The 17,184-nt window shown below is 46.7% G+C and overlaps 1 protein-coding gene across 1 annotated transcript in view; it reads right to left on the bottom strand.

Annotated features, from left to right (window-relative positions):
• Positions 1 to 16,703, bottom strand: part of NR1I2 (nuclear receptor subfamily 1 group I member 2) — a 38,066-nt gene extending 21,363 nt beyond the window's left edge. Inside the window, exon 1 of the mRNA XM_082247648.1 lies at positions 16,441 to 16,703. Coding sequence (XP_082103774.1) covers positions 16,441 to 16,622 — 182 coding nt within the window. The 5' untranslated portion in view covers positions 16,623 to 16,703. The remainder of the gene's footprint in view (positions 1 to 16,440) is intronic.
• Positions 16,704 to 17,184: the final 481 nt, after the last annotated feature.

The following is a 17,184-nucleotide window of genomic DNA, read 5'->3' as shown; positions in this document are numbered from 1 at the left end:
AAATTCATAGAGGAGGAGGGCGAGAGGGTGTGATGAACTAAGAGCGCAGAGAGAGCACACGGAGGCGAATCACACATGCAGGATGTTTATTGGGAAACTTGAATGAAAAAAAAAAAAAGAGAAAAAAATAAATAAAGAAAAAAATAAAAAAATAAAAAAAAATAAAAAAAAAAGGGTGGCAATAGTCTGCAGAGCAACAATGTATCATAACACCAATACATAGCCCCAGGAATTGCAAAAGGGCACAGCAAAGGGAAATAAACTCCAATAGCAGCAAAAGAGGACAGCATAAGGAAATCACCCCCATGGCAGCGAAAGGGCACAGCAAAGGGAAATCACTCCCATGGCAGCAATAGGTCACAGCAAAGGGAAATTTCCCCCATGGCAGCCATAGGGCACAACAAAGGGAAATCACTCCCATGGCAGCCATAGGGCACAACAAAGGGAAATCACCCCCATGACAGGGGTAGAGCACAGCAAAAGGGAAATGACCCCCATGGCAGCAATAGGGCACAGCAAAGGGAAATCACCCCCATGGCAGCAATAGGGCACAGCAAAGTGAAATCACCCCCATGGCAGCTACAGGGCACAGCAAAGAGAAATCACCCCCATGGCAGCTACAGGGCACAGCAAAGAGAAATCACCCCAATGGCAGCGATAGGGCAAAGCAAAGGGAAATCACCCCCATGGCACCAAAAAGGTAACAGCAAAGGGAAAATAACCCCTATGACAGTCATAGGGCACAGCAAAGAGAAATAATCCCCATAGCAGCAAAAGGGCACAGCAAAAGGGAAATCACCCCCATGGCAGCTATAGGGCGAAGGGAAATCACCCCCATAGTAGCAAAAAGGTCACAGCAAAGGGAAATAACCCCCATAAAAGCGATAGGGCACAGCAAAGGGAAATCACCCCCATGGCAGCGATAGGGCACAGCAAAGGGAAATCACCCCCATGGCAGCAATAGGGCAAAGCAAAGGGAAATCACACCCATGGCAGCGATAGGGCATAGCAAAGGGAAATCTCCCCATGGCAGCAATAGGGCCCAGCAAAGGGAAATCACCCCATGGCAGCAATAGGGCACAGCAAAGGGAAATCACCCCCATGGCAGCCATAGGGCACAGCAAAGGGAAATCACCCCCATGGCAGCCATAGGGCACAACAAAGGTAAATCACCCCTGTGGCAGCAATAGGGCACAGCAAAGGGAAATCACCCCCATGGCAGCTATAGGGCACAGCAAAGGGAAATCACCCCCATGGCAGCCATAGGGCACAACAAAGGTAAATCACCCCCATGGCAGCAATAGGGCAAAGCAAAGGGAAATCACCCCCATGGCAGCAAAAGGGCACAGCAAAGGGAAATCACCCCCATGGCAGCTATAGGGCACAACAAAGGGAAATCACCCCCATGGTAGCAATAGGGCACAACAAAGGGAAATCACCCCCATGGCAGCGATAGGGCACAGCAAAGGGAAATCATCCCCATGGCAGCGATAGGGCAAAGCAAAGGGAAATACCCCCATGGCACCAAAAAGGTCACAGCAAAGGGAAAATAACCCCTATGACAGTCATAGGGCACAGCAAAGAGAAATAATCCCCATAGCAGCAAAAGGGCACAGCAAAGGGAAATCACCCCCATGGCAGCTATAGGGCGAAGGGAAATCACCCCCATAGTAGCAAAAAGGTCACAGCAAAGGAAAATAACCCCCATAAAAGCGATAGGGCACAGCAAAGGGCAATGACCCTCATAGCAGCAGAAGGGCACAGCAAAAGGAAATAACCCCATGGCAGTGATAGGGAACAGCTAAGGGTGGGGGGACCATCTTCAGGGCGGTAATATGGCACAACGAGGGGCGATGATCCCCAAGCAGTAATATGGCACAGCAAAGGTTAATAGTCCGGGGAATGACAATAGAGCAAAGCAAAGGGGGACACTGACCAGCAACAGAATGGTGACCCTTCTCCCACTGACCAGCAATAGAAAGGGGACCCTTCTCCCACTGACCAGCAATAGAAAGGGGACCCTTCTCCCACTGACCAGCAATAGAAAGGTGACCCTTCTCCCACTGACCAGCAATAGAAAGTGGACCCTTCTGCCACTGACCAGCAATAGAAAGGTGACCCTTCTCCCAGTGACCAGCAATAGAAAGGGGACCCTTCTCCCAGTGACCAGCAATAGAAAGGGGACCCTTCTCCCACTGACCAGCAATAGAAAGGTGACCCTTCTCCCAGTGACCAGCAATAGAAAGGGGACCCTTCTCCCAGTGACCAGCAATAGAAACGTGACCCTTCTCCCAGTGACCAGCAATAGAAAGGTGACCCTTCTCCCATTGACCACCAATAGAAAGGGGACCCTTCTCCCATTGACCACCAATAGAAAGGGGACCCTTCTCCCATTGACCACCAATAGAAAGGTGACCCTTTCTCACTTACCATCATTAGAAGGGGGCTCTTCTCCCTTTGACAATAAAAAGGGACCCTTCCCAACAAATCCCAGAGACCTAAAGTTATTTCAAGGGTTCAAGTTATTTCCTGGTAAAAGCTGCTGGACTGTTAAATCTCATCCAGGCTGTTTGGCTGGTGGACAATGGCCCTATACATGGTGGCTGGTTGGCAATTGCTGCAATTTTTGAAATTTAAAGTTAGCAAACACCCCCAGTACCCCAGTATGTACGGCTTCAATCACATCCCAGTCTCAGGTGAGCAGATGATTGTATTCGTTGTAGAAAAATTGATGGAAATACCTTGGCCGGCATTGTTGGGACTTCGACCAATTATTTCTAGTACAGTTTAAACTTAGACAACAGACAATGGTAAAAACCACATGGTGGCCACCCCAGGTGCTCCTCCATTCACTGCCTGGAATAATTAGCCTTTCATTAGTGCCGGGATAATGAGATGTGAGCTCTTGGGGGTGTAGAATCAATGTGGGCTATACATGGCTCTTCCAGGAAGCTTTAGTCAGGAATGCACTCTTACATTTATTAGAAGCCGAGAGCCTTTTATTCTGATTGAAGTGTTCCTGAGAATTAGTGCCCCGTCTTCAGGAGCCGCTCCAGCCGGCGTGGAGTCATCCTGGTCACCCAGCAACCGGCCTCCTTGTTAGGTAACCAGGGAACATATTGGAGGACTGACACAAAGCCGGAGCTGCCAATACCTGGAAAGAGAGGCACGGAGCTCGCCAAATGCATCTGACAAGGTCATGAGAGTCACTTCACATTGACAGCTGCTCCAAATTGCCATTTCCAAAGGTTAATTGAGAGTCAGAAATATAAAAATGGCAAAGTGAGGACCTAGCAACACCGAAGAAATGACAGCGATCTCCCTCCCCCGAAACAGCTACAAAATTACGAGGGAGGGAGAGGTCACAAGTTCTGGGACCTGGATCCAAGCTCCCATCCGATCTTCCAACCCAGCTCAGAGCTACAATGCGATCTTCCAACCCAGCTCAGAGCTACAATGCAATCTTCTAACCCAGCTCAGAGCTCCCATCCAATCTTCTAACCCAGTACAGAACTACAATCCGATCTTCTAACCCAGCACAGAACTACAATCCGATCTTCCATCCCAGCGCAGAGCTCCCATCCGATCTTCCAACCCAGCGCAGAGCTCCCATCCAATATTCCAACCCAGCGCAGAGCTACAATGCAATCTTCTAACCCAGCTCATAGCTCCCATCCGATCTTCTAACCCAGCTCAGAGCTATAATGCAATCTTCTAACCCAGCTCAGAGCTCCCATCCGATCTTCTAACCCAGCTCATAGCTCCCATCCGATCTTCTAACCCAGCTCAGAGCTATAATGCAATCTTCTAACCCAGCTCAGAGCTCCCATCCAATCTTCCAACCCAGCTTAGAGCTCCCATCCAATCTTCTAACCCAGCTCAGGGCTCCCATCCAATCTTCTAACCCAGTACAGAACTACAATCCGATCTTCTAACCCAGCACAGAACTACAATCTGATCTTCCAACCCAGCACAGAACTACAATCCGATCTTCCAACCCAGCACAGAACTGCAATCCAATCTTCCAACCCAGCGCAGAGCTCCCATCCAATATTCCAACCCAGCGCAGAGCTACAATGCAATCTTCTAACCCAGCTCATAGCTCCCATCCGATCTTCTAACCCAGCTCAGAGCTACAATGCGATCTTCTAACCCAGCTCAGAGCTCCCATCCAATCTTCCAACCCAGCTTAGAGCTCCCATCCAATCTTCTAACCCAGCTCAGGGCTCCCATCCAATCTTCTAACCCAGTACAGAACTACAATCCGATCTTCTAACCCAGCACAGAACTACAATCTGATCTTCCAACCCAGCACAGAACTACAATCCGATCTTCCAACCCAGCACAGAACTGCAATCCAATCTTCCAACCCAGCGCAGAGCTACACTCCAATCTTCCAACCCAGCGCAGAGCTACAATCCAATCTTCCAACCCAGCGCAGAGCTACAATCCAATCTTCCAACCCAGCGCAGAGCTACAATCCAATCTTCCATCCCAGCGCAGAGCTCCCATCCAATCTTCCAACCCAGCGCAGAGCTACAATCCAATCTTCCAACCCAGCGCAGAGCTATAATGCAATCTTCTAACCCAGCTCAGAGCTCCCATCCAATCTTCCAACCCAGCTTAGAGCTCCCATCCAATCTTCTAACCCAGCTCAGGGCTCCCATCCAATCTTCTAACCCAGTACAGAACTACAATCCGATCTTCTAACCCAGCACAGAACTACAATCCGATCTTCCAACCCAGCACAGAACTACAATCCGATCTTCCAACCCAGCGCAGAGCTACAATCCAATCTTCCAACCCAGCGCAGAGCTACAATCCAATCTTCCAACCCAGCGCAGAGCTACAATCCAATCTTCCAACCCAGCGCAGAGCTACAATCCAATCTTCCATCCCAGCGCAGAGCTCCCATCCAATCTTCCAACCCAGCGCAGAGCTACAATCCAATCTTCCAACCCAGCGCAGAGCTACAATGCAATCTTCTAACCCAGCGCAGAGCTCCCATCCAATCTTCCAACCCAGCTCAGAGCTCCCATCCAATCTTCCAACCCAGCGCAGAGCTACAATCCAATCTTCCAACCCAGCGCAGAGCTCCCATCCAATCTTCCAACCCAGTGCAGAGCTCCCATCCAATCTTCCAACCCAGCGCAGAGCTACAATCCAATCTTCCAACCCAGCGCAGAGCTACAATGCAATCTTCTAACCCAGCGCAGAGCTACAATCCAATCTTCCAACCCAGCGCAGAGCTACAATGCAATCTTCTAACCCAGCTCATAGCTCCCATCCAATCTTCCAACCCAGCTCAGAGCTCCCATCCAATCTTCTAACCCAGCGCAGAGCTACAATCCAATCTTCCAACCCAGCGCAGAGCTACAATCCAATCTTCCATCCCAGCGCAGAGCTCCCATCCAATCTTCCAACCCAGCGCAGAGCTCCCATCCAATCTTCCAACCCAGCGCAGAGCTCCCATCCAATCTTCCAACCCAGCGCAGAGCTACAATCCAATCTTCCAACCCAGCGCAGAGCTCCCATCCAATATTCCAACCCAGCTCAGAGCTACAATGCAATCTTCTAACCCAGCTCATAGCTCCCGTCCAATCTTCCAACCCAGCTGAGAGCTCCCATCCAATCTTCTAACCCAGGACAGAACTACAATCCAATCTTCCAACACAGCACAGAACTACAATCCGATCTTCCAACCCAGCGCAGAGCTACAATCCAATCTTCCAACCCAGCGCAGAGCTACAATCCAATCTTCCAACCCAGCTCAGAGCTACACTCCAATCTTCCAACCCAGCGCAGAGCTACAATGCGATCTTCCAACCCAGCGCAGAGCTACAATCCAATCTTCCAACCCAGCGCAGAGCTACAATCCAATCTTCCAACCCAGCGCAGAGCTCCCATCCAATCTTCCATCCCAGCGCAGAGCTCCCATCCAATCTTCAAACCCAGCTCAGAGCTACAATCCAATCTTCCAACCCAGCTCAGAGCTCCCATCCAATCTTCCAACCCAGCTCAGAGCTCCCATCCAATCTTCCAACCCAGCGCAGAGCTACAATCCAATCTTCCAACCCAGCTCTGAATATAATTCACATGTATGGTCCAGTATGACTACATTCCTAAATCTTCTTTTAGTCCCGGGACACCCTTTTATAAGTAAACAAAAATCTGGAATCCCCAGAGGATTAAACCAAAATTAAATTCTTCTGCTTGTGATGTGCATTAATCAGCCATAACTTTAAGACCAGTGACAGGCAAAGCAAACACTGATTGTCTTGTTACAATGGCACCTGAAAGTGGGGGGGGGGGAGATAGATTAGGCAGCAAGTGAACATCCCTCAATTTGATGTATACACGTACGTCGGTCATCAGGTGGTCCACCCAGTTTAGAACAAAGCTGAAGATTCAGAATTTGTTCCTGACCGAGTCTGACCCGGAATGAGGTTTTCTCATTATAACCAGCACAATCCTCCGCCTGAGCGGTCACATCCTGGAAGCTGTCATTGTTCCCGACACCTCTGAGTACCTGTGACAGCTGCTTAAAAAAAAAAAAAAAAAAAAAAGCCGGAGCAATTCCTGCCCCCTCATAATAGAGTAGAGCTGCACGATTCTGGCCAAAATGAGAATCACGATTTTTTAGCTTGGAATAAAGATCACGATTCTCTGTGTAACAAAAAAAAATTGGGATAACTTTACTGTTACGTTTTTTTTTTATTCATTAAAGTCTATTAATTGCATTTGAAAGACTGCTGCGCAAATACAGTGTGACATAAAATATTACAACAATCGCCATTTTTTTCTGTAGGGTCTCTGCTAAAAAAATATATAAAATGTTTGGGGATTCTAAGTACTTTTCTAGCAAAAAAAAAAAACTAATTTTAACTTGCAAGCAACAAGTGTCAGAAAAAGGTCTAGTCTTTAAGAGGTTAAACTTCCTTTCTCCCTGGCAGAGGGAAGGAAAAGATACAATGTAATCATTTTGTTTATAGTTACTGGGAGACTTAATGCTGATAGGCTTTGCCAGGAGGCTTTTTTTTTTTTTTTCCACAGCTGTTCAGCTATGCAAAGAATCGAGCATATGTCAGGTTTAGATCGTCAGGGGGGGTGAATCGAGATCGCGATTTTCATACGATTAATCGTGCAGCTCTATGATAGAGGTACATCCAGGTACTGCAAGCTATCATGAACAGCTATGCATTAGAGATATTGGTACAGTGCGTGTATGGCAGACTATCTCTATTGGATGCTATATATGCATTTTATTGTATGTTAACATATATTTACATTACATTTGTAGAAAAGAGACTATTACCTTCCTCCTTCCCCTGAAGAAATTATTGTAAATTTCTAAACCTGTTGGGATCAGTGTTAATTTTGGCAGCAAATTTCAATTTAGTTTTAGTCTTAGTCTTAGGACTAAAATGGCATTTTATTTTTAGTCCCATTTTAGTCTTCTGCAAGTGTTTTAGTTTTAGTCGTATTTAGTCGACTAAAACTCCAGTATATTTTAGTCGACTAAAACGCCCTACATTTTAGTCTACTAAAACTCATTTTAGTCGGCTATAATCAAATGGGTGTAGTTCAATTGTAATTTGTAATGCATTATTTAAGCATTTCTCTACAATTTCCAAACTCATTATATACTACTGCTGGTCCTGGAGTGAAAAATCTAATATGCTATTATTTATGCTTTGAGCATGCACCAGTGTTAATTTTTGGCAGCAAATTTTGATTTAGTTTTAGTTATAGTCTTTTGACTAAAATGCCATTTTCGTTTTAGTCGTATTTTAGTCTTAAGACTAAAATGCCATTTTAGTTTTAGTCGTATTTTAGTCATCTGAATTGTGTTAGTCGACGAAAACGTTTTAGTCGGTTTTAGTCGACGAAATTAACACTGGTTGGGATGTATGCAGACTATGAACTAGGTTGGCCTTCTACTGTACAAAGATCAATCCTATGTTCCAGAATCCGAGCATATCCGACAATTTATACGTCATATACTGTACTTGTAACCATATTTCTTTGATGTTTTTATAGTACCCATGGTGAATTTGTCACCTTTTACAATTGTTGGAAATATATATATATTTTCAAGGTGATTGGCCAGGAGCAGGAACGAGGGACCCGAGAAGAGGAGGATCCGGGCTGCTTTGTGCAAAACCAACTGCACAGAGGAGGAAAGTATGACGTTTGTTATTTTTTGTTTTTTAACCACTTTACCACCGGAGGATTTTGCTGTCTTACATCTGGGCCACTTTTTGCGATTCAGCGCTGTGCGAATTTAACTGACAATTGCGCGGTCGTGCGACGCCATACCCAAACAAAATTTACGTCCTTTTTTTCCCCACAAACAGAGCTTTCTTTTGGTGGCATTTAATCACCTGTGCGATTTTTACTTTTTGCGCTATAAACAAAAAAAAAAGCGTACATTTTGAAAAAACAACAATATTTTTCACATTTTTTTTATATGAAATTCCCCCCCAAAAAAATGTAAAAATCAAATTTTTTAAAATTTTTGGCCAATTTGTTTTCTGCTACCTATGTTTGGTAAAAAAAAAAAATCACAATAAGCGTATTTTGCGCAAAAGTTATTGCGTTTACTAACTAAGGGAAAGATTTCTGTCATTTTTGGTGTTTTTTTTTTTAACGAGTAATGGCGGCGATCTGCGATTTTTTTTTGCGGGACTGCGACATTGCGGTGGACAGATCGGACCCTTGACTGACATTTTTGACACTTTTGGGGGTACCAGTGACATTTCTACAGTAATCAGTGCTATATATATGCACTGTTACTGTAAAAATGACACTGGCAGGGAAGGGGTTAATTTTATTGGAGAGGGAGGGGTTAATGTATGCCTGGTGCTTACTAACCTGTGTGGGGGGAGGTGACTGAGTGACACAAGGACAGATCCAGGGTTCAGCTATGCTGAATCCTGCAATCTGACCCTGCCTGTCACTTAGGAGATCCGCCCGCTTGTGTTTACACAAGCGGGCGGATCTCCACACTAGATCCCCGGCGATCGGGGAAGAGCAGCGGCGATCACCGCCGCTCCTCCCCTGGCCCGACTCCCGCTGTGACTGAATACAGCTGGAGCGAGCCTCCGGCAGCGCTAGGGTTGCCACCTCATCCCTTTAATCCAGGACACATATTAATTACACAGGTTCTGAGGCTAATATAATGCACATAAGGCACCAAGGGAGTTTAATTACCACCTTAATAAGCCACAGAACCTGTGTAATTAATGTGTGTCCTGGTTTAAAGGGATGAGGTGGCAACCCTAGGCGGCACGCGCCGCCGAGAAAGGGGAGTGTCTGGCGACGTAGGTCTACGTCGCCAGACGATAACAGACCACTTTGCCGCAGTAGTGTCCACGTAAGCAGACGGCAAGTGGTTAAATGAGATTTTACGAATCACTTGAACCACTTCTGGACCGGAAGATTTCCCCCCTTAATGACCAGGCCGTTTTCTTGGGATTCAAGACTGTGTTACTTTACAATTGCGCGGTCGTGTGACGCTGTACCCAAATAAAAGTCCTTCCCCCCCCCACAAACAGAGCTTTCTTTTGGTGGTATTTGATCACCTGTGCAATTTTTATTTTTTGCGTATAACCAAAAAAAACAAAAAAAAAAAAAAAAAAAAGAGGAAGGAGGAGGAGAAATACAAAATCCTTAGTGTACTCCAGTAAAATGTATTGAAAAACAATTAATTGGTACAGAAATTACTTAAAAATCCCCCAAAAGAAGTCTGAGTCCAAGGGATTATTGCAGCAAAAATGATGCGGGCCACGGAAAGATGTAAACACCTATTCAGGTTTTGCTGCAATAATCCCTTGGACTCGGTACAGAAATTACTTAAAGATCCATAAAATCCCCCAAAATAAATCCGAGTCCAAGGGATTATTGCAGCAAAACCGGAATAGGTGTTTACATCTTTCCGTGGCCCGCATAATTTTTGCTGCAATAATCCCTTGGACTCAGACATCTTTTGGGGGATTTTATGGATTTTTAAGTAATTTCTGTACCAATTAATTTTTTCAATACATTTTACTGGAGTACACTATGAGGATTTGGTATTCCCTTTCCTACATACACGGCGAGCCTTCTGGGAATAAGGAGTAAGCTGGAGAAGAGGAGGCACGAGTGGACCCAGGAGATACAGAAACATCCTTTGGTGGGGGGGGGAGGGGGGGGGAGACCACCTAAGCTCGGCTGATCCCCTTTGTCATAAGATAAGAGAGGATCCACCTCATCTGGTGAGTTCTTTGATATTCCCCCAGCACTCATGGTGTCCTCGGTCTATGCATAAGGTGGCAGTGCAGTCTTCTCCTTCTGGGATTTGCTGAACACTTTGATTATTCCCCCTGGAATTCCCAACCCCTTTTTTGGACTTATTTTTTTTTTTTTAAAACAGTGAGGTTTATTGAAACTTTTGGTACAATACAAAAATAAACCGTGCATTGAAACTGCGATCAGATTCATAACACACAGGGGTACAAAAATACAAATATACACAGTGATTAACACTTAGAAACAGAACAGACATAGTAAAAATAAGGCAGTAGTCAGTTACTTTCTGTCGGCCCAACACTCAAGCAGACAATGTTGGTTTACCAGGGGCGGTCAGCATAAAGTAGTTACCCACTTCACTACTGAGCCGTATCAGGGCACTGCACCCATTTGTCCCAAATCTTGTTGAACTTCTGAGGGCACCCCCTATGTTTATATAAAAGTTTATGAAATGGGATGACACTATTAATTTCCTTAATCCACAATCCTAGAGTAGGAGGAGTAGGTCTCATCCACCGCCTGGCTATCAATTTACGTACTATAAACAAGGTTTCCTGAAGAAATATGACAGTGGATTTGGGCATCTCTCCATCCGGATAGACCCCCAGGAGACACTACTTAGGGGAGAGTTGTAGAGGAGACCCCATTTTGTCATGCAGAAATGTGACTACTTGTTGCCATAGAGTCTGTAATTGGGGACAGCTCCACAATAGATGAAAGAAGGAAGCATCAGGGTCTCCGCACATAGGACAAGAGGGGACCAAGTCAGGGTGATATTTGGACAGTCTAAGTGGGGTGAGATAAGCCTGGTGTATTATAAAGGTCTGGGTTAGGCGATCCGACAGTTTTGGCGACACTCTGCGGCACGTCTCCAGGGCATCCTCCCATTCCTCATCCTCCATGGCCCCCACACTGCGCTCCCAGCGGGTCTTAAGTGCAAAAGCTAAAGTGGTCGAGGAAGGTGTGTGAAGTTCAGAGTAGAACATGGAAATGAGGTGACTGGGTTCTGTACTTTTAACAATCTCAAGGGTGGTGACCGATTCTATCTCAGGAGGGCCGTCAGGGAATTGAGATCTATAGGCATGGGAGAGCTGTAAGTATCTGTAGTGCATGGGGCCCTGGAGCGCAAACTGGTCTCGCAAGGTCTCGTAAGACCGTAGACCAGTGGTCGTGGAGATATGGCTAAGGAGAAGAATACCCCTCCCACTCCATACCGACAGGTCAGGGATGGAGAGGAACTCACGCAATGTACTATTATGCCACAGAGGGGTGAATGTGTGGAATGGAGGGCACCGAAGCCTGGACGCTACCACCTCCCAGATCCGACAATAGTGATATAGAAGAGATCTGGGGCACAGGGGCTCCGGCGAGCCCCTGACGCCCCTAAGGATAACTAGGAGGGGGTCCCCGAGGGGATGAGCCCACCCAGGGCAGAGCAGGGTCAAGAAGCGTTCTCTATCCGTTTTATCTATGTGAAAGAACTGGGACAACTGAGCTGCCAGATAGTACAGATTAAAATCCGGCAGGGCCAACCCCCCTAGATTTGTAGGATTCTTGAGTTTGCGCCAGGAGATCTTGTGCCGGTTAGCACCCCAAACAAAGGTCTTGAGGAGTGATTCCATCTGCTTAAACAGCCTGAGTGGCAGGTAAATAGGAGAGTGCCATACAACATAGAGAATTTTGGGAAGGAGAATCATTTTAATTAAATTGACTCTACCCATCACTCCCAGAGGTAATTTGGACCATACTTGAATTTTAGCCTTAAGCAGAGGGAACAAGGGTTGAACGTTATCCGGGACATAATCTGCTGAGCTAGCTGTCACTTGAATCCCTAAGTATTTAATGCGGGATACACATTGTAGGGCCGGGTTTGCGGGGGCGATCGCCTGCGGGCTCTCGTCAAGCGGGAGAATTTGTGACTTATCCCAGTTTATCTGAAAACCGGAGAATCGTCCGTACCGTTCAATTAAAGAAAGGGCTGTGAGCAGGGATTCTCGAGAGTCTTCCAAATATAACAAAGTGTCATCAGCATACATGCTGATCTTCTCCTCCAGCGGTCCCTTACGTAGGCCACGAATCCCGGGATGTGCTCTAATGGCCATCGCCAGGGGTTCCGCGGCCAGGGCATACAGCAGGGGGGAGAGGGGGCACCCCTGTCGAGTGCCACGGGATAAAGGGAAGGCGGTCGACTGCCAGCCGTTGGCCAGGACCCTAGCTACCGGGGCGCTATATAGAAGTTTGACCCACTTAATAAAATTAGGTCCAAAGCCGTATCGGTCCAGGCAGGTCCATAGAAATGGCCACTCTACCGAGTCGAATGCTTTAGCCGTGTCCAAGGAGACCACCACCCTGCCACCCATTCCGTCGTGTTGTGCCTGGAGATTCATGAATAACCGGCGAAGGTTAAATGAGGTGTTCCTCCCAGGCATGAACCCGGCCTGGTCCGAGTGTATGAGTGAAAGGATCACCTTGTTAAGACGGAGGGATAAAATTTTCGCAAGGATTTTAGTGTCTACTGGGAGCAAAGAGATGGGACGGTAAGACTCTGGGGCGTGTAAGTCCTTGCCCGGCTTGGGGATGAGCACAATTAGCGCCTCCCGCATAGAAGGGGGTAGGGCTGCATCTTTGAATAGAGATTGAAACAAAGCCAATAATTTAGGAGAAAGGAGTTCCGAATATTGGGAGAAGAATTCAATCGGGAGGCCGTCTAGGCCGGGGGCCTTAGATCTAGGGAACTTGGACACGGCTGCCGCAATCTCCTCCACAGAAATGGGTGCCTCGAGGGTCGCCAACTGGTCGGGTGTCAAAGTGGGAAAGTCAATAGAGTCCAGAAAGTCATGCATGTCAGTGCAGTCAGCGGGGGCCCTAGAGGTGTAAAGTGTACTAAAAAATGATCGGAAACACTGTGTCACCGCAGCAGGATCAGTGATCTCATTACCCAGGTCATCCTTTAAAGTAATAACTACCGGGGGCCTATCCTCACAATGGACTAAATATGCGAGGAGTTTCCCCGCCCGCTCTCCATGTGCAAACAGATTCTGCTTCTGAAAGAACATCTTAGATTTCGCCTTCTCATATTCAAGTTGGGAAAGGACTTTAGAGGTCAATTTATACTGGGATTCATGTGTCGGAGTCGGGTCCGCCATAAAGGCCTGTTCAGCTTCAATTAGATTTGTCGTTGCCCTGGAGATCTCCTCAGCAGCCCGCGCTCAACAGCTTTGATTTTGGAAATCATAGTGGATCTGGCGAACAGTTTAAATGCCTCCCACACTGCAGCCGGGGAGGCAGTGCCCTCATTATCAGAAAAGAATTGTGTCCAGGTCCCCTCAATGTCGTTCCCATCAGACACCAAGGGGAGCCAGGCGGGATTCAGGCGCCAGGCCGGGGGAGGTCTATTGCAGGGCAAGGACAACAGTATCCAATAAGGGCAGTGATCAGACAGAGTCCGTGGGGCGAAGCCTGCCGTCAGTAACCTGGGGAGCAGGGTTCGAGACAACAATATCAGATCAATGCGTGACATAGAATGGTGTGCAGCCGAGAAACAGGAGTACGCACGCTGAGCGGGGTACTTGCTGCGCCAAGAGTCGGCCAAACCAAAGCTCTCCAACAATCGGGAGAACCTGGTCGGGGACGACCCCGGCGGCGCCTGGGAGGCGCCACCGGATCTATCCAGACCCGAGTCCATCACATTGTTAAAGTCGCCCAGCCAGATCACCGGGGCCCCCGGGCATTGTGCCATAAACGCCAATCCCTCCATTATAATCACAGCAGAGTAAGGGGGTTTTGGACTTATTTTAATTTTTCTGAACTGTCTTCTTTTCAGCACAATAGCTAAACTGTCTGGTATACTTACATTGTTTGCACCTTTGGTCACCCAGAGTACAATCACGCATATTTAATTCTATTTTTATTAAGCATTCAGCACACGTCATATATTTTTAAATAGTACTGGTCACTGTTTTTTATATATTGGGGATAAATACTATTCACACCAATTGATTTTTTGGAGTTTAAAAATATATTAGTTTATTACACATTGTATAATAGCACATTTTCCCACATATATTTTGGTTTACACTTGGCTTAAAGAGGTTGTAAACCCTCTAAACTTTTTTTTTTTTTGCTGCAACCTGAAAGAGAAACCCATAATGAGCTAGTATGCATCGCATACTAGCTCATTATGAAATACTTACCTAAGAACGAGCCCCCGCCGTGCCACCCGCTCACCTGTATGACGGGCGACATGACCATCTGATTGGCCGGAGCAGCGGTGACGTCACTCCCGCGCACGTGCGCGGGAGCCGACGGTCACGGCACGGGGCTCTGAAGAAACGGCACCAGCGGCCGTTCCTTCAGAGCGCATGCGCCAGTGTCGTCACTGGCTGCATGTAAGGTAAATATCTCCTAAACGGTACATGTTTAGGAGATATTTACAGTACCTATAGGTAAGCCTTAATATAGGCTTACCTATAGGTAAAAGTGTCAGAGGAGGGTTTACTTCCTCTTTAAATAGAGAAAGTGCGGACCTGTGGGCGTAGGTGGTTTTCACCTTACCCTTGTTTTTTTATTCAGTTTGTTTCTGTAGCGGGAAGGAGCCCGGCAGCTGCCTATCACCTTTTACATTTTTTATATTTATTGGGTCAATAATAATTCTGTTTCACTAATAGAGGTAATCTTTGGCGTGGGTGAATATATTTATTTTACATTATCCACATGACAGCCGGCCTGGAGTTTGCCAAAAGACACCTGAAGGACTCTCGGACCATGAGAAACAAAATTCTCTGCTCTGATGAAACAAAGATTGAACTCTTTGGCTTGAATGGCAAGCATCATGTGTGGAGGAAACCAGGCACCACTCATCACCTGGCCAACACAATCCCTACAGTGAAGCATGGTGGTGGCAGCATCATACTGTGGGATTGTTGTTTTTCAGCAACAGGCAGGGCTGTTAGAAATCACGGGGCCCCGTACAGACTACCTGGCAGGGCCCCCCCAAGCAAATATTAAAGATATATTTAGCTAAAATTACAACAAAATCACTATTAGCAGACACAAATATAACATAACTTGCATAATTCCTGCTAAATCTAAAAAAAAAAAAACTATGTTAAATAAAAATGAAGATGAGATGAGAAAAATATACAGGCAGTTGGAGCTCAGTGATCAGAGAGACAGAGAGAGAGAAACAAAGTTACAATTTACAAATAAACTCCTGAGCAGAGATAAGTGCTGGGAGGGGGGCCCACACAAGGGAGGGGGATTAGTGAGGGACGACTGTCTCTTCCTCAACAGATAAAAGCTGATAGCAGGGAGAGGGAGAGATCAGATTCAGGTGCTGGAGGAAGATTTCTGAATTTGTTGTCCATCACTAATCCCCCTCTCTGTGTGGGCCCCCCTGTGTGCTCCGGGCCCCCTACAAGAGGGCTGGTGGTCCCCCCCTATCTGCGGCCCTGGCGACAGGTACTGGGAGACTAGTCAGGATGGAGGGAAAGATGAATGCAGCAATGTACAGAGACATCCTTGATAAAAACCTGCTCCAGAGCACTCTGAACTTCAGACTGGGGAGAAGGTTTATCTTCCAACAGGACAAGAACCCTAAGCACACAGCCAAGATAACAGAGGAGTGGCTATGGGACAACTCTGTAAATGTCCTTTAGTGGCCCAGCCAGAGCCAAGACTAGAACCCAACTGAACATCTCTGGAGAGATCTGAAAATGGCTGTGCACCGACGCTCCTCATCCAACCTGATGGAGCTTGAGAGGTCCTGCAAAGAAGAATGGGAGAAACTGCCCAAAAATAGGAGTGCCAAGCTTGTAGCATCATACTCAACAAGACTTGAGACTGTAATTGGGGCCAAAGGAGCTTCACCAAAGTATTGGGCAAAGGGTGTGAATACTTATGTACATGGGATTTTTTCGTTGTTTATTTTTATTTTTAATAAATTTGCAAAGCTTTCAAACAAACTTCTTTCACGTTGTCATTTTGGGGGATTGTTTGTAGAATTTTTAGGAAAATAATTGAATCCATTTTGGAACAAGGCTGTAACATAACAAAAAGTGAAGTGCTGTGAATACTTTCCGGATGCACTGTAGGCCTGGTCTTCAAGTGGTTACAACATGAGGGTACGGGAAGTATATCGAGAGGACCCACCTGAAGAAGCCTTTGCAGCCCTCGCAGGTCATGGCGTTGAAGTGGTAGCCGGTGGCCTTGTCCCCGCAGGCGCGGCAGATTTTCGGCTCGCCGTCGTCATCGTCGTCTCCGAATCCTGGGCTGTTGGAGGTTTCTTCTTCCTCGTCTTCCTCCAGTAGAACGGTTCTCTGCTCCAGGGACATGGCTGGGCGGTGGAGGCCGGGGACCCCAGGACCGCCACTTCTCGTCCGGAGAGCGCGGCTCCTTCCTACGCACGGTGCAACCGCAAAGGATAACCAGGGTGTCAGTGCGGAGACAGCGGAGTCTGGATATTAAAAAAAAAAAAAAAGAAATGAACGAACAAATTAAAACCTCCATTTACGATTCAACGAATGGCCTACAGCTTTGAACTATCACCCCCACATTTTTATTCCCTTCTGTCAGCACAGGAAGTGATGGAAATCCCCCCCAGTGGGGACACAGGTGAAGCCAAAATTTGGAATTTTCAGAAGTGATAAATCAAAAAAGAGCCATTGATCGGCATACGGGAGTTAAGGCTCAAACATGATCCAAACTGCCTGGGAAATGTCACGCTGATCAATAGATCTGTCCAGCCGGGAGCACGTCACTTATAATTGGGAATATAAATAACGATTTTCAATAATTAAAAATCAGGAGGACTCGGGGCCCCTCTACACCATAAAATCCTTATGTATGGGGATTTAAAAGAGGCCCGCCATTGCTTATCTCCGTCTGAAAATTCAG

The sequence above is a fragment of the Pelophylax lessonae genome (assembly GCF_965119305.1).
Source record: "Pelophylax lessonae genome assembly, chromosome: 2".
Taxonomy (NCBI): Eukaryota; Metazoa; Chordata; class Amphibia; order Anura; family Ranidae; genus Pelophylax; species Pelophylax lessonae.
Note: the sequence above shows the minus strand (reverse complement) of the source record. Positions and strands in the feature narration are given on the sequence as shown.